This window comes from Triturus cristatus, chromosome 3_2 (genome assembly GCF_964204655.1).
Source record: "Triturus cristatus chromosome 3_2, aTriCri1.1, whole genome shotgun sequence".
NCBI lineage: Eukaryota > Metazoa > Chordata > Amphibia > Caudata > Salamandridae > Triturus > Triturus cristatus.
In genome coordinates, this window is record NC_140584.1 from 589952554 (window position 1) to 589976440 (window position 23887).

The 23887-nt window shown below is 49.3% G+C and overlaps 1 protein-coding gene across 2 annotated transcripts in view; it reads right to left on the reverse strand.

Moving 5' to 3' along the window:
* Nucleotides 1-23887, reverse strand: part of LCK (LCK proto-oncogene, Src family tyrosine kinase) — a 327731-nt gene that overhangs the window by 91637 nt on the left and 212207 nt on the right. For both annotated transcript variants that reach the window (XM_085648416.1, XM_085648415.1), the window contains exons 7-8: nt 16453-16602; nt 14973-15125 (exon numbers count right to left, since the gene is read on the reverse strand). In XM_085648416.1, coding sequence (XP_085504542.1) covers nt 14973-15125; nt 16453-16602 — 303 coding nt within the window. The remainder of the gene's footprint in view (nt 1-14972; nt 15126-16452; nt 16603-23887) is intronic.

The following is a 23887-nucleotide window of genomic DNA, read 5'->3' on the forward strand; positions in this document are numbered from 1 at the left end:
AACCCCTCACCGATCCCCATTTTTAGGAGCACCAGCCAGAGATAGTCCCACGTGAGCGAGTCGGACGCCTGTTCGATATCCAGGAATACCAGGGTATTTCGTTCGGCCCTGCCCTCTAGTGATTGCATGACGTGGGCTAGGCGGCTATTCCGTAGCGCGTTCCTTCCCGGAATAAACCCGGTCTGGTCATCATGCACTAAGCGCCTAAGATACGGTAATAATCTGTTGGCCAGTACTTGACTAATGATCTTCAGGTCTACATTGAGCATTGAAATTGGCCTGTAAGAGGCGGGGAGTAAGGGGTCTTTCCCCGGCTTGGGGATCATCACAATCAGGGCCTCACGCATAGAGGCAGGTAATACACCAGTCTCACCGGCCTCCAAAACTATGTCCAGGAGCTTGGGGACCAGGACTCCCCCCAACTCTTTATAGAGCTCCGCTGCCATGCCATCCATTCCGGGGGATTTAGCTGTCTTTAAATGGGCGATCGCGGCTCTCACCTCCTCCCCTCAGAAGGGCGCCCCCAGGGATTCCTGACTGTCTGGGTCAAGGCTGGGTAAGTCCAACTCAGCAAGGTAGGCTTCCAAAGCCTGCGGGGCACCCCTAGGTTTGGGCTCGGAATATATTTTTTGGAGGTGGGAGGCAAATACTGCGTTAATCTCAAACTGGGTATAGACCATTCGGTCCTGACCATCTTTAAGGGCCAGTATTGGGCGAGGTTGGGACTCCCCCCTTACCAGGCGCGCCAGGATGCGTCCAGCTTTATCCCCCTCAGTGTACCATCGACGCCTACTCGTGGTCCTATTATACTTGCCCAAGGACTCCCATAGATCCCCTATCCTTTGTCGCTGCTCCGTCCATTTGGCCGGCCCCTCAGGGTCTGTGGGCAGTTCCATCTCTAGGTCCGTAAGCGTTGCTCTTGCTGCTTCAGATCCCGCTCTAACACTCTCCTCACCCCCACCTCCGTGGACAGGCATATACCCCTCAGCACAACTTTCATCTCATCCCATTCAGACGCCCTTGAGCCTGCCGTAGTCCAATTTATCGTAAAATAATCTTCCAGCCCCGTCGTGATCGCCGCCTTGTACACCGGGTCCGTCAAGGCCTCAGTATTCAATCGCCATAGCGGTATTTTGGAACGCGGACGGCCCAGTGCATAGGCCACCAGCAGGGGGGAGTGATCGGACAGATATCGAGCCAGGTACTGCGTCTCGAGAATCCGACCCGCCGCTGTTTCCTGAATAAAACAATAATCCAACCTACTATGCTTGTTAGCCGCCGGAGTGTAACAGGAATAGACCCGACTATCAGAGTTACGGTGCCGCCATATATCTAGTAAGTGGTAATTATCAATCATCCGGCACATGGATTCCCGTGACTTAGGTTTAGCATCTACCCTCGGGGGTGTCTATCCGGTTGCCCATCCAATGCACAGTTAAAGTCTCCTGCCACGATGAGTTCCACCTCAGGTGCCAGGTCTAGTTTCCCCAGGACCTTCGCCAAGAAATCCCCATCATCGGTGTTTGGGGCATATACATCCACTAGACAAATATGTTTCCCATCCAAAGTCCCTTCCACCACCACGTATCTCCCATCAGTGTCCGAACTATTCTTTAGAACCTTAAAAGGGACTCCAGGCGCCACCCAAATTAGTGCCCCCCTGGCAAACCCCGAGTAGGAGGTCGCAAAAAACTGGCCCCTCCACCGACGCTGGACATACTTCAGGCAATCCCCCCAGAGGTGCGTCTCTTGTAGAAAGGCCACACTTATTTTATACCGCCTCAGGTACGTTGCTATCCTAATCCGCTTGACCCTATTGTTGAGCCCCCTGACATTCCACGTTATAAGTTTATATATCTGTTGCTCGCCTGCCATCCATAGAGAGTTGCGGTTGACCGCATTACCTGATGCAGGAGAGGGAAACACCACAATGTATAGGGATGGATACCTCTCTCTCCCCTCCAAAAATTCTCTTGACCCCTAGCGACCCAGCATCGAAACTTCCCCTCAAAAAAACCATAACACAAACCACTGTGAACCATCCCCCCCACCCACAGGCAGTAGAACCTTATTCGCACAACCCAACCTAGGTCTGAGAACTCGGGACTCCGCAACATAGCCACCACCCTCCCCTAGAAACCCCCCCGCAACAATGTAAACAACAGTGACAATCTACAAAATTAAGAACCCCAGTCCTTGTTGTACAACCCGACTGCCCGATGCTGCACAGCCCCGCCCAACCTAAGGCCTAGCTGAGCTGACACAGCACTCCACAGCCGGGGGACCTAAACTGTAGGGTGGCGGAGACGCGCCCCCCCCTCAAACAAACAGCTACTCTCCCGCCCCCCCCCCTTTTTGAGTCCCCTTAATTAAGGATCCCCCCCACAGTCGCTCCACAGTAGAAACAGGATACCGGTTACAGTGGCGATGAGGTCCTTACTGACAGCTTTCTAATGCAGCCCCTCCGATCACCATCCCTCACTTTACAGTCCCCATACTTGCAGTACGTGGCTCACGAGTCACCAGCCTGTGGGTCAGCAGTGCCTTCCGTTTCCGATTGAGTTTCTTGGACCAGGCACAATGGGGAAAACTGGTTTCGCGTCGTATGCCCCTCAACTCTTCGCTCAGGGTGCCATCTGGCCCCACCATGATGCGACCTCCGTCCGGTGTCCCCTGAGGCGCAAACCGCTGTCCCCCAGTGCGGCCAGGCTGAGAATGCTGTCGACCGCTCTGTCTCTTCCTCTCCTGCCATCCTTGATGTTGGGCCTGCCCCTCCAGGCCCGTCAAATCCATCCAGTCAGCGGCCTCCTGTGGATTGCTAAAAAAATGGACCCTGTCTGCATACTGCACTCTGAGCCGGGCTGGAAACATTAGGCTGTATTTTATATTGAGATCTCTCAACCTCCTCTTGACCCTTAGATAATCATTGCGCAGGTTTTGGACTTTTTTCGTGTAGTCCGGGTAGATATGTATCTCCTGGTTCTCAAACCGGGGGGGACCATTCTTACGGATGAACTGCAGGATCGCGTCCCGGTCTCTAAAGTTGAACAGATGGGCGATCAGCGTTCTAGGCGGGGACCCCGGTCTCGGAGGGGGGCCAAGGGAGCGGTGGGCTCTCTCCACCACAAACATCTTGGGTAGTCGAAGGCCTGAGAAGGCGGATCCGATCCACTCCTCCAGAAATAGATCCGCTGCCGGTCCCTCCGCCTTCTCCGGAAAACCCAAGAAGCGGAGGTTGTTCCTTCTCGAGCGCCCCTCCGCGTCTTCCGCCCTGTCTTCCAAATGAGAGGTGTGCTCCTTCAATTCAGACACCGTCGCTTGCAAGTGTTGGACCTCCGCCCGCAAAGAGGTCAAGTCGTCCTCTGTAGTAGTGACTCGATCCGCCACCTTCCGTAGGTCCAGGCGCAGGTGATTGATGTCCATGGCCATACCATCCATCTTGGCCTCCAGAGCTGCCCGTGAGTCTCGAATGGCCTCCAGGATATCCGCCTTGTCCTGCGCCGCCGATCCCCGCGGCGGTCCCTGCTCCGGGCCCAGTCTGGTGCGCTCCGTCGACGTCGGGCCCGGCACTGTGTACTGCATAATTTTATTTGCTTGCGCTCCTCTAAGGGGTCTATCTTTCCCCATTTCCATCGCGGGCTGACCAAGAGCGTCCACGCAGCCCTCCAATCCGGACCTCCTACCCAGAAAAAACCGGCACGGGGGAGCCCGGGCCCAAGTGGCGTATGCATAAGTCCCTCACTGTACCCTAATCCTTCCGCTCTCCAGGCTAATGACGCAGGACCCGCCCGGGGCCACCCCTCCACCATGTGCTATCCTCAGTCCGGGTCAATGTGGCACCTCACAAGGAATGAAACGCCTCCACCGCCATTCTGCTCCAGACACGAGGCCGCCAGTAGTCACCACCTGCCCAGTCTTCGCTGCAGGACTCCTGCAGGACTCCTGCGTTTGTGCCGGTCCAGCACCCTTGGCCGGCGACCGCCGCCAACACCACGGTCCTGGCCTCCACAGCCCCCGTCTGCCCAGGGGGGGCCGCAGGCTCGTCCCCAGGGCTAGAGTCCCGACCTCACAGCCCAATTCAGCCGTCCGCCTGACGTCGCCGACACCACTGTGCCGCCACCGCCAGCGGTATTTTCCAGGCGTGTGCAACAGGCATTCAGGTGGGCCCAATACTTCACTTCGTCTCCTCGGGCGGCCACAGGGGTCTCGGCTGCAGCGTATTCGGTCGTTACGGGACCAAGCATTTACAGAAGGGATCGCAGTTCCCTCCGTCGTTGCTGGATTTGCGGCTCCCTCTAGGTACCTTGCCGGAGAAATCTCGCATGTACCGGTACTCAGACGCACCTCGCCGGCCAATGTCGCCGGGCCGCTGGAGGAACGCGGCAGGTTTTTTCCAAATCCAGGCAAAGCAGAGTGGCGGGGCCACGCACTCAGTAGGCAAGTGGCGCAGCCCTCGGGCAGGATCCGATTCAAGTGCTGATGGATACGTAGTAGTCCAAACACCCCGGTGTCGGGCCCGGAGGACCGCACGATGCCAACTGCACCCCAGGCAAGGGCCCCCGCACCTGAACACTGCTGCGGTAGTAAAATTCCGAGATTCTCGCTGACCGGCGACTTCCGGTCCGAGCGGCCGTTTTCGCTGCACACTGTTGCGGCCAGTGGAGGTACGCAGCCCCAGGCGTCCAACGTTCAATTAGGCCCCAAAAAGACGGGACCCGTATCTCCGGTCCCAGACGCGCCCCAGAGCTCAGGAGGGCACGGTTGGGCACTGCTCACCTTCGGCTATCATTTGGGGAGTGGGAGAAGCAGGATCACTAACAGGATGTGTGCCGGGGAGACAGTCTCGACGGAGCCGAGGTCTTAAGCGGCCATCTTGCGTTGATGCTTAGCCATGCCCCCTAGTGGTGCAAGTTATACTCAATCAATTGATCACTCACAAACTACACAGAAGTTATTAGCAAAACAGAAAACGCTTTTCCTATGGAAACTCTAACACGTATACCTACAGAGTGCCTCCTACCACTGTGTAATTTATATGTTAAAAGAATAGAAAGCTTTACAACAGCATTGCAGTGTAAAGACATGTGGTGTAAAGCCCTTTATGGTATTATAACATGCTGTAAAACTGGCTGTAATGCCTGTGGGGTAAAGGCGTGCAAGATAATGCCCTATGTTGTAACTTCTGATATTCACCAGATTGTCAGAAAGATCTGCATAGTACCTGGTTCGAAGTGCAAAGTTAACTGACTGCTCAGGAGGGGCCTTGGAGGGGTCCTTGCACAATGGAAGTTGCTCAGAAAGAGAGGGGTTATGAAGGAGCCAAGGCAGGAAGAGCTGAGGACATCAAATGCAGCACTGGGGGGTGGGGGGGGGGAGGGGTAGGCCTACACCACTTAGTGAAGTTAAGGCCCAGGAGTCAAGAAATGCCCCTGTGGTGTGTGCAGAAGTGTGTGCGGGTACTAGGGTTGAAGTCTATCCAAGTTCCAGTGTGGACCCAGGCGCCCCAAAGTCACAAGGGGCTGGAAGAATCTGAACCACAGTCCGCCATCCCATTGAAGGAAAAAACAGAGTGCCCGAGGAAACCTGCACAAACCAAGAGGTCTGCACTAGCCCCCAAGCGATAACTCTTACAATCCAGGGTGAGCACCCACCTTGCTTGGGTGGCAGGTTTGGGATTGGGTCTGAGGAAGAAGCCAAGTTTCAAGACATGCTGTACAGTGATCCCCTGGACTCCACCTCAGTCTCCTCAACTGGTGGAAGCACTGCCTCCGCTTACTGGTTTCACTGCGCAGCACCACAACCGCTGCTTGCGCACATGTGGGCTGCGCTAGGGTGAAGACACTCCGTGAGCCATGTGGAGCCTAGCGCATGAAGCTTCAATGCCCCACTGAGCGCCAGAGAGTGGGCACTTCCTGCAGTCTTTAGTAAGCGAATGACAATAAGGGTAATGTAAAACCCAGGTGAACTGAAAAGGAGGGGAACAAAGTGTACACTGAATGGGGACAAAGTATAACATAAGTACCCTTGACCAAGTCAGCCTTCCCAAAAGCTTACTACATCCCTAGTGCCTTATACAGGAAGATCCACAGAAATTGATTAGGACTTTTACATTCAGGGTATTATAAGAGGTTGTTTCTGTACCCCTTTAAAGTTGTTGGAATGCCCATTATTGTTTACTGCTTTCTCGAGTATTGTGTACAGCGATACGTTGGGTGCTGTTGAGTACAGTACATCTGTTTCAAAGACCAGTCACTGGCTGGACGTTGCGCTATTGATTCGTATTGGATGTCTTATTGATTTCTGAGTCTCTAACCCCACACAGCTTGGCTTTGCTGCCCTGAAGGCCAAGTGCTAAAGGGGTGTACGGGGTGCTCAGCAGTTGGCTTAATCTTGAGGGTGCGCGCCAGGGCACTAACGATAACAGGCTCTTATTGCCCCAGTCTGAGCCCAGCCACCCCCTTTGCCCCCAGACTCCTTAATGCGTCCCCACAGATCTTGGTAATTGTTCGATCAATGTCTTTGCTGACATACATTGCTAGCTTGTAAGAAAAGGCTGTGGCGAGGCAGCTACAGAGGGTTGGCAAAGAAAACTGGCATCTGATGCCTTAAAGCTGGGTTTAGACTTGGTGGAAGAATGGAACTGAGAGAACTTTTAATCCTAGACAGCCACAGATGTGAGATGGGTGATGGTCTATCTACAGTATCCAGCACCATCGATCAGTACCTCATAATCAATACATTCATTCATTATGGCTGCCCGCTGCAGTCTAACATGTCTTCTATCCAATAGATCCCAAGCTGTGAAATGATCCACTTTTGCTTCCGCCGCTGATTACAAGTGATATTGAATCCCATTCCTTTCAACACATCCATGCAGCCCTTGGGGGGAGGGGGGCTGCACACCCTCCCTATATGTATCTGGAGGGCACGCGGCTGATCTGGGCAATGGCAGGGTGCAGCCTCACAATGGAGCACATATCACCTGCCTTACCGCTTGGCAGGAGGCAGTAAGATGGCAGATGTCTGCATTCTTCAAAGACAGTGGCGCTGCTGACGTCCACCAATTCTACATTGAGATCTTCAGCAATTAGACAGGTGTGAATGAGAACATCGTACGCAAAATATTGTCTGACTGAAACATTGCATTCTCAGTATTGTTATTAAACTATCACCCAATTGGAGTTAAATATAGAACATCTACACCTAGTGAGACAATAGTTTTGTAAACACTATTTAGAACACAATATTTCCTTCGGCCGATAATGTTTGCAAACGATATTCTGACATACAGCAGATCTTGACAAGTAATAGTTCCTTGCAGGGCCATTCATAACCTCGTCGCCATGTCAACCTGAACCTGTTTCTTTAAAAGGGGGGTTGTTTGTCCTCAGTCTTTACCAGTGCTTAATTGGAGCCGATGGTTGCCAGTGCTCAGCACCAGCACTTAATCATCAGCACCAGCACTTTCAGAGCACTAGTTAAAAAAAGGACACATACATTTACGGGGAGATTAAGTGATTTGCCCAGAATCATACGATCTTGAGTGGATGCCGAGTCTAGAACCTGGTTCCCCCGCTCCGAAGTCCGCAGCTCTTCCCATTACACCACATCCTCTCCTCACTTTCATGGGTAGTGGTTGGTTCTGTTTTAGGTGGCGCTAACAGGAGAAATTAGCTGTTGCAAGCTACCGCCTGACGAGAACCCTGGCACTTATTTTTTTTTACAAATTAACCACTGGTCTTTACTTCTTTACCCTGACTGCCAGTGTAAAAATAAAAGCCCAATTTCAGTCTCTAACGTTTCTGCATAAAGCTATTTATTGATGTTGCCCAGACTTCCTGGTCAGTAAATTGTCCTCGTATTTGCCTTCAAGTTAATTGAGATCAGCTAATCGGTGTCATTTTCACCTACTTGTCACCAAGAAAGGGTGACGGGACTTTTTCAACAGCAGCAGCTAGACTCTCGAACACTATTTCCACTGCTTCATTTGAGCTGATGATTGCCAGTGGGGCCCACGCGCACTCATTTTTGGGCAGTGGTACTTATTTTTCCTCATCAGACTTTACCCAAGAGCAAGAGAGGGAAAAGCACTCAAAGGGGAAAGAGAAAGATGGAGAAAAACGTCACAAAGGGAGAAAGCAGGGACTTGCAAGACTGAGATAAAGGGGCAGAGAGTGTTCGTCAATTAAAGAGGCATGATGTGGATTCCAAACTACACAGCCTTGGGATTTAGTGCACTGACACCTGAAATTTGTGCCGTTGGGTCACAGTCAGTCCCACCGGAATACCAGAGTGAGACACAATCTACAGCCCACCGCCTGTTAGAAGGTCCCTGTCAGAAGCCTCCATTCCTGCAGCAACCCTTCAAGCGGCGTGCTTAGAGACCGGCTGCTGTTGGCATAAAAATGTTTTAGCTGAGCTATCCATGCATTGTATGCCTTAATTTGGCATTCGCTGCACCATTTTATATTCAGCTGCCATTTTGAGCCATGATTAAAATTAGCTTCTGTCTCACTCTCTCTCTCTGCCCCAGCTGAAAGCAGCTGCAATAGTCTTCGTTTCTCCAAGGTTGAGCTTTGCTGTACTAATGAATACACTGTCCTTGTCTGTAACCTACCTTTACCACTAGATAGGTCTGCTCCCACCCTTAGAGCGGCGGGTGCAGGCAGAGTGACCTTGGCGCTGAGATAGCATGTGCCCGGTCTCAGGATCGAAACCCATCCTTTTGTATCTTCTTTGTTCACCAGCTACCAACTGGAAATTTCCAGTCAGGGCATGTCTTTATTGGTTCTGAACTGTACATAATGTATCACCATGCTTGCAGCAATCCCAGGAGGCTGGTCAGACTAGACTCCACTCGAGTGTACTTGAATCAAATATACTTGGTTTGTATTCTCTAGTGTCTGACCGACTCCTAATTTGTATGGAAGGCTGAGAGGTGGTCAAGAATGACCCGGGTGGCCCTAATCGGGTCACTTCCTTCACTGCCGCGTGACTCCTGAGAAGACTGCTGTTTGCTGCCTGAAGGCTCGTGTTGCCAGTGAGATCCTGCCACCGTGGGCGGGCTTAACATAACACCGCACTGCTAATATGAACTTGGAGAGAGACTGAATGGGCCTAGGCCCTATAAACTGTGCTAAGACTAGATCAAGGGGGCTGGGGTACACGCTGCACCCACCGATCTAGATCAAGAGCTAAACCTGAGGGGGGGAGCCCAGACACAGGGGAACTCACAAGAGACAGATCGATGGCTAGTCCATAGAAGACCCTACAGCACAAAGACTCGCACCCATTAATCGGGTATTCGTGCATTATTGATCGTGTAGTGGAATTCTCTGTTTTCACTCAAATAAAGTACTTGCCTTCTCTACAAAGAGAAGTGTGGGGCTAGACATTGATTGTATTGCGCTGGTGGATGGGGTGTTATTAATTCTTGAGCCTGAGTAACCACCGCACTAACCTGCCTGGGAAGCCTGTGGTTGCTCGCCCTTGATACTACTACGAGTCAAGTGTAAAAACATTATACGTGGCCCAGTTTGCAGAGCCATACTAGGTCAGGCCATGGAACACCAGTGCTAAAAGGCCTCTAACCCCTCAGTCGTGGCCCAGTAACCCCAGCTTGCCCTGTGGCCTGCTGAAAGGGTCTGACAATCCTGGGGCAATTTACCAACACCAGAACACATTCAGCTGTTTCTGCAGTTTGTGTGCTTTACATTCAAAGCAGCAACCTTCAGAATGTAAAGAAGGCCTTTTATTTTCATGTCCAGGTGTGCCCAACACAAATGCCTCACGTAGGTTGTCCTTCTAAGTTAAGGACTAAATTCCAATATTATGGTAAACAAGTTTGCAAAAAGATTGAAAATACAATTTATGTGATAATTATACCAAACAATGTTTCTCACACTGTCCTAGTTTTCCCCTGAGAGATTTGGGCAGATCAAACCTGTTGAAATTTGTCAGGGGAAAAAGGCCTGCAAAAAGGCAAGCCATGTAGATCTAAGTGTCATAAAAACTGATTCTGGGTGGCCAAGATGGCGGTCGAGCTTTGGCTAGTTCCCGCTTGACAGCACCGAGGGATCCTCCCTCTGGGTGCAGGCGTGTCCCAACAGGTCGGTGCAGGGCCCCTGTAGCTCTCCAACTGTGCGAGATGTCCCTGGCGGGCCCATAGAGCTGCAGCTTGATGGGCGACGGCAGCATGGGTAGCAGCACCAGAGAGCCGCAGAGTCCCAAGATGGGATTGAGGAACGAACCTCGGGCCGCGTCCAGTACTCATTGGCCGCAGCCACACCCGTCCACCCACGCTACTACAGACCCCCTTGAGATTGGGAAGAGGGGGTACAGGTGAGCCCGGGGGACGTGCAGCATGGAAAAAGTGCGGGGACATGTGAGCCCTGGACGGTGGCATAGAAAGGGGGAGAGCCCCCTGGCAGATAGGCCTTGGTACCTATGGGACTTGCGGCCACGGTGGTGCCGGTGCCCGAGCCCTATCCTGAGAAGAAACGAGATACACGGTGAAAGGCAACAGCCCGCGAAGTCCCACAACAGCCTCATCCGCGGCTACACTAGACCGCAGAGCTCACAGAGAAGACCTCTGGGCAGAGGCTTACCAAGTGACAGAGTGGCTCCGGCCTAGTTATTAAGTGCAGTAACAGTGGAGTGACAAGAGATTTAGACCTCCAGTTTAACATTCAGGTACAGAGGTGAGACTGAAAGCAGGAGAAGGGTCCAGTTTTCCCCACCCCTCAGTATTTTTTAATATTCAGCCCATCCTGAAGTCGCTGCTCCTGGAGAGGTCGAGGTCCAGGGCCCAGGGCCAGAGTGAGGCCTAGCATTGGCGCGGAGAGTTGACTGCTCCTCCCCGAGTGGTGTCCCCTGGGGCTGATCCGGGGCCCATGCTGGAGCTTGAGGTGGCCTGCGGAAGGTGAAAACACACTGGTTGTTGGGGCTGACTGCTCGTGCTTCCCAGGTGGCTCCCCCTCGAGCAAGTGGTTTGGACAACCGCCCTCCCTGGACACTGGAGACGACCCACAGGGGACAGCTTGACTGGGGACCACTCTGGCCATATATTAATCCATACCCCCCTCACAATCAGACAGCACGAGGGAACCAGTAAAATGGGCTGCAACATGACCAAGGCAGAACCCACCAAATATTGATATAAATACAGCATGGTTGAGTGGGGAGGGGCAAAAGGCGCCAACAAGGGTGACCAGGAAGCTGCAGCCCCACCCATGGGAGACAACAGAGCGGTTATATTGCAGGCCATTCAAGATTCCACAGGCAGTGCTAGAAACATTCATAGGGGAGGTGGACATAGATGTGGGCTTGCTGCGCCAGGATCTCCCCCAAACTGTGGACCATGTGACCGAGGTGGAAGGGAGCATATTGGAGTTGAAGGACACTGTGCATGACCCTTCCTCAGTAGTAGCCCGTCCCTCACACAATACCAAGACACTATAAGAAAGCGCAGAGGATGCCGAAAACAGGCCCTGCCAAAATACCCTTTGCTTTATTGGGTTTCCGGAGGGGGCTGAGGGTTCCAGCCCGAAGGCATTTCTGGTGCAATGGATACGTTTGTGGATGTACACGAAAGACCTCTACTCATGTTTCATTCTTGAGCGGTCCCACAGGTTGTTGGCCAAGAAGCTCCTTCTTGGGGCCCTCCCCCACCCGGTGATCACACAATGTTTTAAATATAGGGACCGTGACACCGTCCTGAAGGACACCAGAGAAAAAGGACATTTGATGTTTAAATCCAGCCACATTATGATCTTCCCCGACTACACCTGCCCTATGTTGCCTGTAAGCTGTGCGCGTGGGCGCGCGCACACACTGCTCTTTACTAGCGTGCAGGGCCTCTGCTGGAGCGCACATAAAGACAAAGACTTCCTGAGCTTTTAAAATTATTAGCTCTAAACGAAGCTTTCTCTTCCTGCGCGCAAGAAAGGATCCTGCTGTTCTAGGAGCAGCACTCTTTCTCCTATCTAACAACTTTTATGGGGGCCTCTAGAATGGGAAAGTGAGACTTCAGGAGCATTTACATTTCTTCCAATGACTTTTTGAATGTGGAAGAAAGACGATCCCTCGATTGGTACTGTACTGTTCTCGGCATAGTCGGGCTTTCAGTGGTTTCTGTGGGACCCCACCATTTCTGAGTCTGGATTTTTCAGCGGTCTCCCCCGCCCCCCCCTCCCAGGCTTCCGCTGAAAAGGCCCTCTTTGCTGCTGACCACTTGGATACACGAATGATCAAACACTATGGGTGCCATTTGAATGGCTGTGAGAGTTTCGTTTGGTCAGCTGACCACTTAATGAGGACAAAAAGTCTGGGTCTTCAGAAGAGTCATTGCTTTATTTGTGCTTTATTTGTGCTGCACTGAGCTCCCGTAGATGCAACCAAATATGTCTTCTGGCCGCAGTTATGGCTTCCAGTGATGTAGCACCCGTGCAGACTTCATTAAAGAAAATATCTGACAAGTACCTCTACTCACACCAACTCTGCTGTCTTAAATGTTTCATACAAAGTCTGAAAATCATTTAGTAAAGTGTGTTTAGTGTACGTGGCGTATGTGGCTGCTCTAAGAACAAAATAGATTGATGCAGATGCCCTTTTATATAATCACACTTTTTGTCAACGGTATTTGACGGCAACGAATCTTCAGTCGCCAAAGAGGACGAGATATTTGCCAACAGTATTCACTTTAACCGAATGTGGAAATTCCTCTGTGAATTCTTTCAAAGGGGACCGATTCATAAAAAATCTCAGAAACCCCATTTTGTCAATATCCTTCCATTCTCTCAGAAGAATATTTTAATGGAATTGTGCAGAAGTGTTTCCGGATTCTGAGGGCCATATGACCAGTTCACCCCACCTGCCTGGATGGTCTTAAGTAGGAAAATTCACTTTGTCTTCAAAGTAGTGTAAGACGTGAGTCAACTGTTCCCCTTTATGTGGCCCAGGGCCTACTCGTCGTCATTGGATAAGGCCATATCAGATTTTTTATTCTGCACCTTGAGAGCAGCTACTCTGTCCACCAATGGCTGCACATCATCAGGAGATACTGAGATAATGTTTTTTTTGCTCTTCGTGAGAAGAGACTTCTTCCTCCTCATGTCTCCTTTCCTTGCAGGAGACTCCCCTTTGGATGCTTGCTGCACCTGACCATCAGCATCCATGACTGCAGCTCACACACTCCGCTGGTGATTTAAATAACCCCCTTGAAGCCCCTTAACTCTCATTAGCTTCTTTGCATTTAAATGAGGCAACAGTCCGCCTTCCACCTCCCTTATGGATGTATTTCACATGCACGCATGTTCTCCCCGGGACGCGGGTCCCCACCTTGAGCATGGGAGGGGCTTCCATTCCCAACATGGAAGGCTACGCCCTCTGCGACAGCGAGCGCTGATTGTCAGATGACGATTAAAAAGGTTGAATCAGTGCTGATAGAAAGTGAATGTATTTTGTGGTGACTACACCCATGGATGCCTATGGATTTGTACCATAGCATGTTCTTATATCTGAACTTAACTATATAGAGGATGCTACCTCATTGCTGTCCTGATAAAGACCCAAACTCACAATTCATTAGGAGTCGAAATGTAGACGCGATTATTGTGTTGTCCGTGTGAACAATTGTGCAATTTATAAACCTGTACTTACATTGGAGCCAGTGTTTTAGGATTCATTGTATAAATGGCCACCACCGTTCATGAGATGTGCACTTTCTAACTCTTGTCACAACCACTAAGCACAGAGCTGGCCTATGGAGCACCAACATGTGTCATATTATTGCTACAAAAATAAATGAAAATGTTTTTCTCAGTCTGACACCGAAGATACGCTTTTGTTTCAATCACACACCTATTTCTAGACATAAAAAGACCGCTCTGAGTTTCATAATTAGAAGGACCCATTGTCTCATTGTCCTTCTCTGGTTTCTAGGGATACGGGGTCACCCCTTCTTACTTCCTCTGACTGCAGCAAGCACAGCAGGACTGTCAGAAGTGGAAGGAGGGATGTCACAGGGCCACCAAGCAGTGCGCTTGTTTTTTAAAATAAAATACAATCATATAAGAGTCTTTACCTCTCGAGGTGACGTCACCAAGACGAGACAGAAAACAAACAGGAATCTTGGCAATTCAATATAAAGAGGAAGGGGAGTATTTAATAAAAAATAGAAAAATACTATCAGTGGGAACTAACTTGAAGGGAGCTGTCTTACGAGGGAGGTGCCACTCAAGAGGTAAGGTCTGTGATGAAGTAGGGGGCGCATGGTGCTCAACGGAGGGGGCTTCATGTTACACAGAAGAAGTGTAGAGGGCAGAGTAGAGCGGAGGGAATGGTATACGATGAAGGGGAGCGCAGGTTGCACCGGGTGACAAGCGAAGTGTGAACACTCAGTGGAGAGATATGCAAGGGTGGTCAGTGAGGGAAGTGCAAAGTCCTCAGTGGAAGGGTGCAGGGTTCACAGCGAGAGTACAGGTGCTCAATGGAGGAAAGTAGAGGGTGCACAGGGAAGGGTCGGTGCACAGGAGAGGGGACTGCAGGATGCTCAGGAAAGGAATAGAGGGTGCTCAAAGAGATGCCACAGAGGAGGTGGCATCGAACCAGGGAGCTTATGAGACTGTGCAGAGTGCTCGCTGTTGTGGGTGATACCAAGAGAATGGAGGTTGGCCAAGAGGAGGGATGCAATGTGACCAAGTGCACTATGGGATGGACTGCTATATGTTCACAGGCGGGAAGGGTGCTCAGAGGAAGCTAAGTATTCTGGGGCAGGATGTTGGTTTCTCACAAGGGATGGTTCTCGGTGGGTTATACTGATGTGCCTCTGGTTCTCCTGGTCTGTCCTGAGTTACCCTGAACTTTCTTGGATGCCCTTACACTGTCCTTCGGCTGTAATGCCCATTCCTTAACCTACCATGCCCACCTTCCATCTCCTATAACATGGCCCATCTGGAGGAGTCTGTACTCACCTTTCCACACCTCTCCGAACTGCCCCGCTCCAAGCTTCTCTACCAGCTTCAGGTTCTGCCGGGGTATCTCCCATTCGTCCTGCCACCAGGGCTTCTGGGGCTTGTGTGTCTGGCATGGCGCGCTGAGGCGAGTGCAGAGCCCATCCAGGTTACCTGTAGGAGAGGCAGAGGAACGAGTCACCATGCAACCGAGATCGCAATGACCTGCAGAAGAGCTGAGGTAGGGGTGTGGTTGAAGATCCGAAAGAGATGTCCCTACACCAAGGGGTGCTGTAAACTGGACTGGAGACCTGTGCAGATGTTCATTTGACCAAAGGGCGACATGAGCACATCAGATAGGAGCACGACTGGATGTCTGTGGAGATGTTCGCTACACTGAGGCGAGATAGGGGGAAGGTTGGAGATCGGAGCAGGGTGTGTTCAGAACACTGAGGGAGGAGAGAACACAGCTGGAGATCGAAGGGAGTGTTCATTCCACTGAGGGAAAGTAGAAGCACGGCTAGAGATCAGTCGGGATGTTCACTCCAAAGAGGGAACATAGAGGCACATCTGGAGATCTGAAAGGCATGCTCAATACACTGAGGGGCTGATAGGAGCTCAGCTAGGGATCGGAGGGGATGCTCATAACAACAACATGGCTGGGGTCCAAAGGGGATGTTCACTGCACTGAGGGGCGATAGGAGCAGGGCTGGAACTCTGCGAGGGTGTTCACTGAGGGACGAAAGCAGCGAACTATACATCGGAGGAGATGTTCACAACACCGAGGGAAGCTGGGATCCTAGCTGAGGTTCCAACGGGGATGTTCCCTACACTGAGGGGAGATGGGAACACAGCGGGACTTATGAAGGGGATGTTCACTGAAGAGATACAGGAGCAGTGCCGAAGAACAGAGGAAATGCTCACTACACTGACAGGAGATAGAAGCACGGCTGCGTATTGAAAAGGGCGGTTCACTTCACTGAGGAGCGATAGATGCGGGGCTGGAGATTGGAGGGAATGATTACTACGCCAAGCGGCGGTAGGAGCACAGCTAGAGATCGGAGGAAATGTTCACAATACCACGGTGAGATAGAAGCAGAGCTGGAGCTATAGAGATGCTCACTGCACTGAGGGGGGGGGAGATAGAAACACGGGTGAAGAATGGAATGTATGTTCACTATACCAGGGGGAGATAGGAGCGCGACTGAAGATTCATAGGGGAACTTCACCTCGCAGAACGAAGACTGAAGCACGGCTGGAGATCAGAGGGGACGTTCACCATACTAAGGGGAGAGAGGAGCTTGACTCAGAATCTGAAGGGGATATGCACTACCCTGAGGGGAGATAAGAGCACGGCTGGGAATCCAAAGGGGATGTTCATGGTTGAGGATCTGGAGGAAAACTGTTCCGGACACTGAGGAGAGATATGGTGTGGGACCCGAAGAAGAGTTTGAAGGGCAAGAGAAAACAGTATTTGTGTTCTGTAAAGCCTGAAACTTACGTGTATAATGTTCCACAAGCTGGTGCAGGCTGGGGAAGGTGATGCGCGGCGAGATGTAGTAGCCGCCATTGTCCAGGTTGCGTATCTTGTAGTGCTTCACCACTTCACCCTGGGTCTGATCCAGGTCTCTTACAGAGAGCGAGTAGGACCCTAATAGCGAGGTCAGGGTGGTTAAAAGTAAAACATAAGAGTTGATTTTTGAATAAAAACGTCTGCTGAAATAGGTTAAAAAACACAGCAACTCACACTGAACACAGTGGCACACCCTTTCGCATCTCCCCTCTTAGGGTCCGACTGTCAAACAGATGCCTTCTCTCATGCATCTCAAACTCACAGACTTCGCCCTACATTGTCTCACTCTCATGCATGCCTTCCACACTCTGCTCTCTTTTTCAAGTTTGGTGATCTCACCGTCAAAGAAATTATTATTGGTTGTCCCATTCTCACATGCCTCACATTTGATGGGGTTACTCTCATGGATGTCCCCGCTAACACCTCTCTGTCTCACCTTTGTCAAAGCCTTTAATGAATAAATTAAAAGGGTGGGCCGTGTGAGTCTCAATAGAAGGCAGCCCCGTACAATTAAAGAAAGCCTTCACAGAACAAAATTCCAAGTCAAAATCATAAAGGTTTATTCAAATTTAGGAATCACTACAGAAGTAAAAAGTAATTAGTGAAATTCAAATCAGCATCAATAATGCATCAAATAATGCAAATGTGTGGGGAATCAACATAAGGTCAATTTCCAAAGCACATAGCCCCAACCAAAGTATAGGTAAGCAAATGGACTATCATGAATTCATAAGTCAAGACAGTCTATGTATAAATCAACTGACAGATCAATATGGAGTCTGTATTCATGAAAGTAAGCAAAATGTCTAAGTATAAATCAGAGACTGCTCAGTTGGAAAAGCAAAAAAGGTCTAAAACACATCACAAAAAGGGCAAATTTTAAAGGTTTTCAGCAGTGAAAGACATACTCTCAACATGGTGAGATCTTACTTCATAGGGCTGTACTAGTAATGTTTCATTCAGACAAACCAATACTGAAACTAGAAAACATGCATCAAATAATAAACATTTAGGGACATCTACTTTCATGCATTGTTATAATAAGGCGTGCATAGGAAATGAAGGAAACAACACGCCATTTGTACAACAGGTAAAAACAATAGACAATCCAACTGCTTAGAGCAGACCTGAGCAAAGAGCCTTGAATTTGTTGCAAATAAAGGAATTTCTGCAGATGGCTTTCTTCTCGAAGAACACAAATGAATAAATTTCCGCTCAACAAATAAACACCATCATGAACTGAATTATATTTTAACTCTTTTTCTGAAAAGGAAAAAAAACAGAAGACAAGCATGCATGTAGGAAACTCGGTCATGTACGACACTGCAGGCTGACTTTGGCAATTGAAGCCTGGTTATGCTCATTAAGGCATTTGAATCAAGCATTATTTTCTTTTAATCGAACAGGTGCTGACACCTTTGACAGTCTCTCTATGGCATGCCAAATCTTGTATTGCTCTCGCTGTCCTCATCTTTGATGGTGTCTCGCTCAGGGGCGCGCCACCTGACAACTGCCTGTCTCAACGTGAACAGTCTCCCACTGTAATGCTTCACCTTTGATGAGCTCCCTCTCAGAAATCCTCTAATACTCCCCTGTCTCTCTCACCTTCAGTGATCTCACTCCCAGATTCTTCAACTTTAGCAGTCTCACTCACTCTCACAGTCCTTTCGATAGGATGCTCTCATTGACATTCTGTCTCAACTTCAGTGGTCTCAGTCTAGCACGCTTCATCTTTAGTTGTCTCTCTAGACAGGTCTCACATTTGATTGTCTCACTCTTGACAGCCTACCCTTTCTTGTTCTTGCTCATAAAGATGCCCCAACGCTACCCATGAATCGGCTTCCTGCTTTCTCAGGCGGAATCTTGAATAGTTCTTCCTAGGGATACTTTATTGTGAGAAACTTTGCTTGCTGGCTATGACTTGGAAGGTTACACAGTTAGAAATGTATTATATAGCTGAGCTCCTGCATCCATTGGTTTACAAAAAGAATATGGCCAGCAACCCCCGTAAAAGTGTTCTTCACCTCTTCATTGGTAATGCACTTCCATCTCAGAAGCTTGAAGGTGACAGCGGTGCTAGGGGTGGAGCGCGAGGCTAGGTGGGGTGGGAGAGTTGCGAAATCAATAAGTACAATTTTAATTGGGAAAAGGCGCATAAGGTCTAAAGAAGACTATTCAGGAAAAGTCAATTTAGTAACTGAAACACACAAGTTGAAATAAAAAGAAATAAAACAACAGGTATAGTATTCAGCAGTTTGGGATTAACTCACTGGGAGTCCATGGCAATGTGCATATCTCTGGGGACAAAGACAGACTGTGGGGAACAAAAGTGTTTGAACAATGTGACCAGCAGCGGCCGGTGCAGGTAAGCACAGTGGGGGGCGGCCAGGGAGGCGGGATGTTGACAGACGAAGGAATAGGATTTATTTATTTATTTACGTTCCCCTATTCCTTCATCTGTCGACATCCCCCCTCCCCACCACCCCACTGAGTTTACCTGCACCGGTCACTGCTGAATGTGACCGAACTCTGAGGTCTTGGGGAAGGCTGGATTTTTATTAAATATTGACAGCCTTGGATTGGAAGATGAGCCTGAAAGTAACCCTGAAGCTTTTCTGTGTTTTTCTGGAGCAAAAAGAAAAGAATCTTGAACAGGGAAAGCTTCAGTATCTGGCCACTTTGAGTTCCTTAACCCCTTCCATGCGGGGCGGATTCCCCCGCTGTGCTGACCGTTACCTGCGCGGGCGTGGTCATGACGGAACGGTTCCGTCATGAGCACAGCTCAACCGACGCTCATGACGGAACCGTTCCGTCATGAGCGTCGAAGGGGTTAAATGTCTGACAGCCTTATTAGGAGATTCTGGTGAAACATTGTTGAAGAACATTTAGGTATGTGGGATTTATAGAGCGCAAACCTAGCCAAAAGGCAATGTAGTGCAGTACAGGATGACATGCAAAGGCACTGTGAACATGTGATAGGAGAGTAGCTTACTTCATCGCGATGTAGTGTTCTTTAAAGAGCTCTGTCTCCAGTCTTTACTAAATTGGGGAAGGGGGTCGGCAGTCCTGAGAGATACGAATTATGGAGAAGGCTTGTTGTCTTGATTTTATTTTTTTGCACTTCTCCAGTCTGATGGTGTCTCGGCTCCTGGTGTACAGAGTCACCTAAGATGGTGAGCTTAACAGCCAGGTAGCCACGTGTGCTGGTCATGCTGACTTTGCAGGTGATTTTAAAGGTGGTTTTGGGCAGCAAGGGGAGCCAGTGGAGTTCCATGAGAGTGGGTATGACGTGGTCACATTTCTTCCTTTGATGAGCATGCTGCGGCATGAAGGATGCCCTTATGGTTAAAGTTTCTTTATGAGTTTTGTCAGCATAAGGAACAAAATAATGTTACATCAGCGTCTCAATCCCCGTTGTCTTCTGAGACACTATGCAATGGATTGTTTTGTTTATCAACCCCCCCAACTCTCCCCTCACCCACCAACCCCGGACCTGGTGGACATAAAAACAATCTCCTGTCTGTAAGGATGCCCTTAAAGGTCAGCCAATGTGGAGTCTGAGAGGCAATGGAGCATGACATTGCCACCATCCAGATGTAATAGAATGAGGACTTGAACAGCAATTCTGAAGTTGATTTCTGGGAGAAAAGGAAAGGGATCACTTCTTGAAAGACTGGCCTCTGGTCTTAGTTTTGTTAGTGATTTATTTATTGAGGGTGACACTATTTTTAGGGTGAATCCGAGTGACTTGGCATTGGTTGAAAGGATTCATATCTTAGGCATATATATTTGTAGGCAGGAGAAGGGACCTTTTTGGGGCAGATAAATAATTCTGGGTTGTCAGATCATTGCAGGACTTTCTCTTTGCCAATTCTTTGGGGCCCACATTTGCAGAGCTCATGCGAGAACCATGATGCCAGGTGAACAATGTGAAGTAGCATAGTTGTACAATAACAGCTGGGAGTGGGTGAAAAAATGAAGAGTTCAGGAAATTTGTGACTTTTTTCCCAGATAAATTTTGCAGTTCCCCTCAAGTCTCTCAGTTGAAGCTAAAAGCCTGGAGGCAATAGCCAGAGCAGCATAGAAGGGCTCTGGTCTCCTGACGCAGACAATTGTCTCAATAGCTCTAGGGAAAAGTCAGAGGCTGTCTCTCACATCCCTGGGATACATTCTTCTGGTCAAAAAACAAGAAGGACAGCTCTTCACATAGTCAGGACTGAAAACTCCAAGATTGTCTAAGGTGTGGAATGCCCTGGCACTCTGTAGGGGAACCTATTTAATTGGTGCAAAATTCAAGCACTTAAACACATTTCCACCTGTTGCACTACACTTTGACATCACTCTAGACTTAAAACACTTAAGCAGGTCTAAATTAAAAAATAATAAAAGCACAAAATATTTCTTAAAAGACTTGGACTGGAGCCACCGACAGAAGCAGAATGCTAATCAAGATCAATGTTTTTGCTCACTCTGCAGAAAAGTGTAATACCATCAACCTCTTCTTTGGTGAAAAGCACAGAAGATCAGATCAACCCCGTCTCATCCTCCAGCTTCCATACCCTCTGCCTTCTACGTAAGACCTACAAATGGATCCCCCTCGAACACAGAAAGACCATCACTCACGCCCTGGTCACCAGCAGACTCGACTATGGCAACGCACTCTAAACCGGAATAAACAAAAACCTCACCCGCAAGCAACAGAACATCCAGAACACCGCCACGAGACTGGTCCTAGACCTGACAAGACACTGCCACATCTCCCAGCACCTGCGCACACTCCACTGGCTCCCCATCGAAGCTAGAGTCACCTTCAGGATGCTCACCCACGCCCACAATGCCCTCCACGACACCGGACCAGCATACCTGAACAGCCGACTCAAATTCCACGCACCCCAGAGGACCCTACGATCTGCCCAGCTCTCCTACGCTGTGGTCTCCCGCACCAGAAAGACCAGATCGGGAGGCCGCTCCTTCTACTTCCTCGCAGCCCAAGCCTGGAACGCCCTGCCGCTCCACCTCAGACAGACAACACCGCTCCCCATCTTCGCAAGAAACCTCAAAACCTGGCTCTTCGACAGACCCCCCCCCTTGATGGACTGGAGCCTGCTCCCCCCCCCCCTGGCGCCTTGAAACCCTTACGGGTGAGTAGTCGCGCTTAACAAACGCCTGATTGATTGATTGAGAAGATTTGCCAGCACCTCTACAACACCAAGCCTTCTTCATCTCTTATGCCCACTCCTTCCTGTAGAAACCTGCAATTATTTGCCTTCAAAGCCCTATCTCTCGCTGATCTTGTCGACATACTCATCTCCCTCAAAGCCACTTCTTATGAAAAGAGTCTATTAACCTCATCCTTCATCAGAGTTCTCTCTGGGGATGATGTTTCTCTCCTACTCACCATTGTCAATGCCTCCCTCACTCAAAGCATATTCTCTGGAGCTCTGAAGACAGGCCAGATCCTCCCTCGACTAAGGGAACATACACTAGCCCTCAATGACCTTACCAAGTACTGGAGCAATACTCCCCTATCATTCATCGGCAAGATCATTGAAATATCACTTTATGTTCAACTCAAAGATCTCATTGATGCTAACCATCTCCTGCACAACGAGAAGTCTGGCTTCAGATCAAGCTGCAGCATGGGGTCCGCTAGATTACACATCATAGATGGTGCCATCCTTGCCACAGATAAACATGGCATGATACCTGCCTACTATTATCATTGGACCTCTCTGCTGCTTTCGATACAGCTGACCATCCCACCATCATACACACATACACATTCATAATCTAGAAAGCGATTTACCGGCAATGTCATTCACTGATTCACCTCCTACCTTTCCAGCTGACACCAGTTTGTTCACATGGGCACCACTGGACCCCAAAAAATTCCTATCACCTGCAAAGTTTCTCAGGGTTGCATACTACCCCCTGTCATCTTCACCCTCTACATTGATTTGCTTGGTGCTCTACACAGGTAATAGCATCTAGATTCACTGATATGCTGATGATATACACCTCTGCATGAACATCCCCTCTACTTCAGACATCCAATGCCTCAAACGGTGCCTGCACATCATCTAGACATGGATGTCCAGTGCATGGATGTCTAGTGCATGGATGTCTAGTGCATGGATGTCTAGTGCCTACCTCAAGTTCAACCCAACCAAGAAATAATTGCTGTTATTTGGTAAGAAAAACAAACAGGAAACAATACAATCCTGGCTCAATTACATGACCCGTGATGGTTTCCAACCCCAACTTTCACTGAATGCCAAGTCTCTTGGATTCATTCTGGACACCAACATCAACCTCAAGAAGCCCATTGGTAAAAAACACATAGACAGCCTGGTATCAGATCTCTCTTCTAAAGTAAGTGAAACAGTTTCTTCCGGAAGGTGACTTCAGAACAGCTGGTCAAGCCCTTGTATTCTTGTATCTGGATTGTGGAAATGCCCTGCTCCGTGGGCTTCCAGGCTCCTTAAGGGCATATTACATTCTGCAGCACATCTCATTCAGGGCCCAAAGGAATATGATCACATCACACCCATCCTGATGGAACCTCATTGGCTCCCCTTGCTGGCCAGCAACACTTCAAAACCTTTTGCATCATTTACAAAGCCACCACAGACAGCACCTCTACTTATCTTTGAGAAAAGCCTAGCACCTCTGGTGGTTCTTGGCACACCCACATCCAAAGCACCATTGGACTGCAAACTAAGAAGTGTAAAAAAGCAAAAATGAAGGCAGCAGGCCCCTTCCATGTGTGCACCCAAGGTCTGGAATAACATCCCTCCGCCCATCTGAACTACCCCAACTCTGTTCTAACTTAGGAAACAGTGGAAGATGCACTGCATTAAAGACCACATAACAAAGCATTAACAGTACAGAAAGTAGCTACTGCTCTTTTTGAGCCTTGACTTAATGCTTATCTTTGACCCTGTACAGCACTAGGCTGCCCTATGGATAAATATACCACATGCATGCATACATGCATACATACATATCTCACTCTTGCAGGGTTTTCTCATCTTTGCTTTGTCACTATTTTGCACTGGGATTAAGTCCCCTTGTATTTTGCATCACAACAAAATGGCAACTTGAGCCCCCGGATGTGTTTCCAAATGAGAAACAGTTTTTTTAAAGCAGCACCTGTCACTGTAATGGACATGGAATACTTTAAAAAAATTAATCCAGTTAGCTAATGCAATTGCAGTGATGGAGGTCTGCTGTACCTTTTCGACTTCCATCACTGCATTCACAGACAACCACCCAGCTCTGCAATTTGTGACCTTCCGTATATTTATTAGAAATATTGTTTTCAGACTCCCTGCAGATGTACAATCTACGATGCAATCTATTA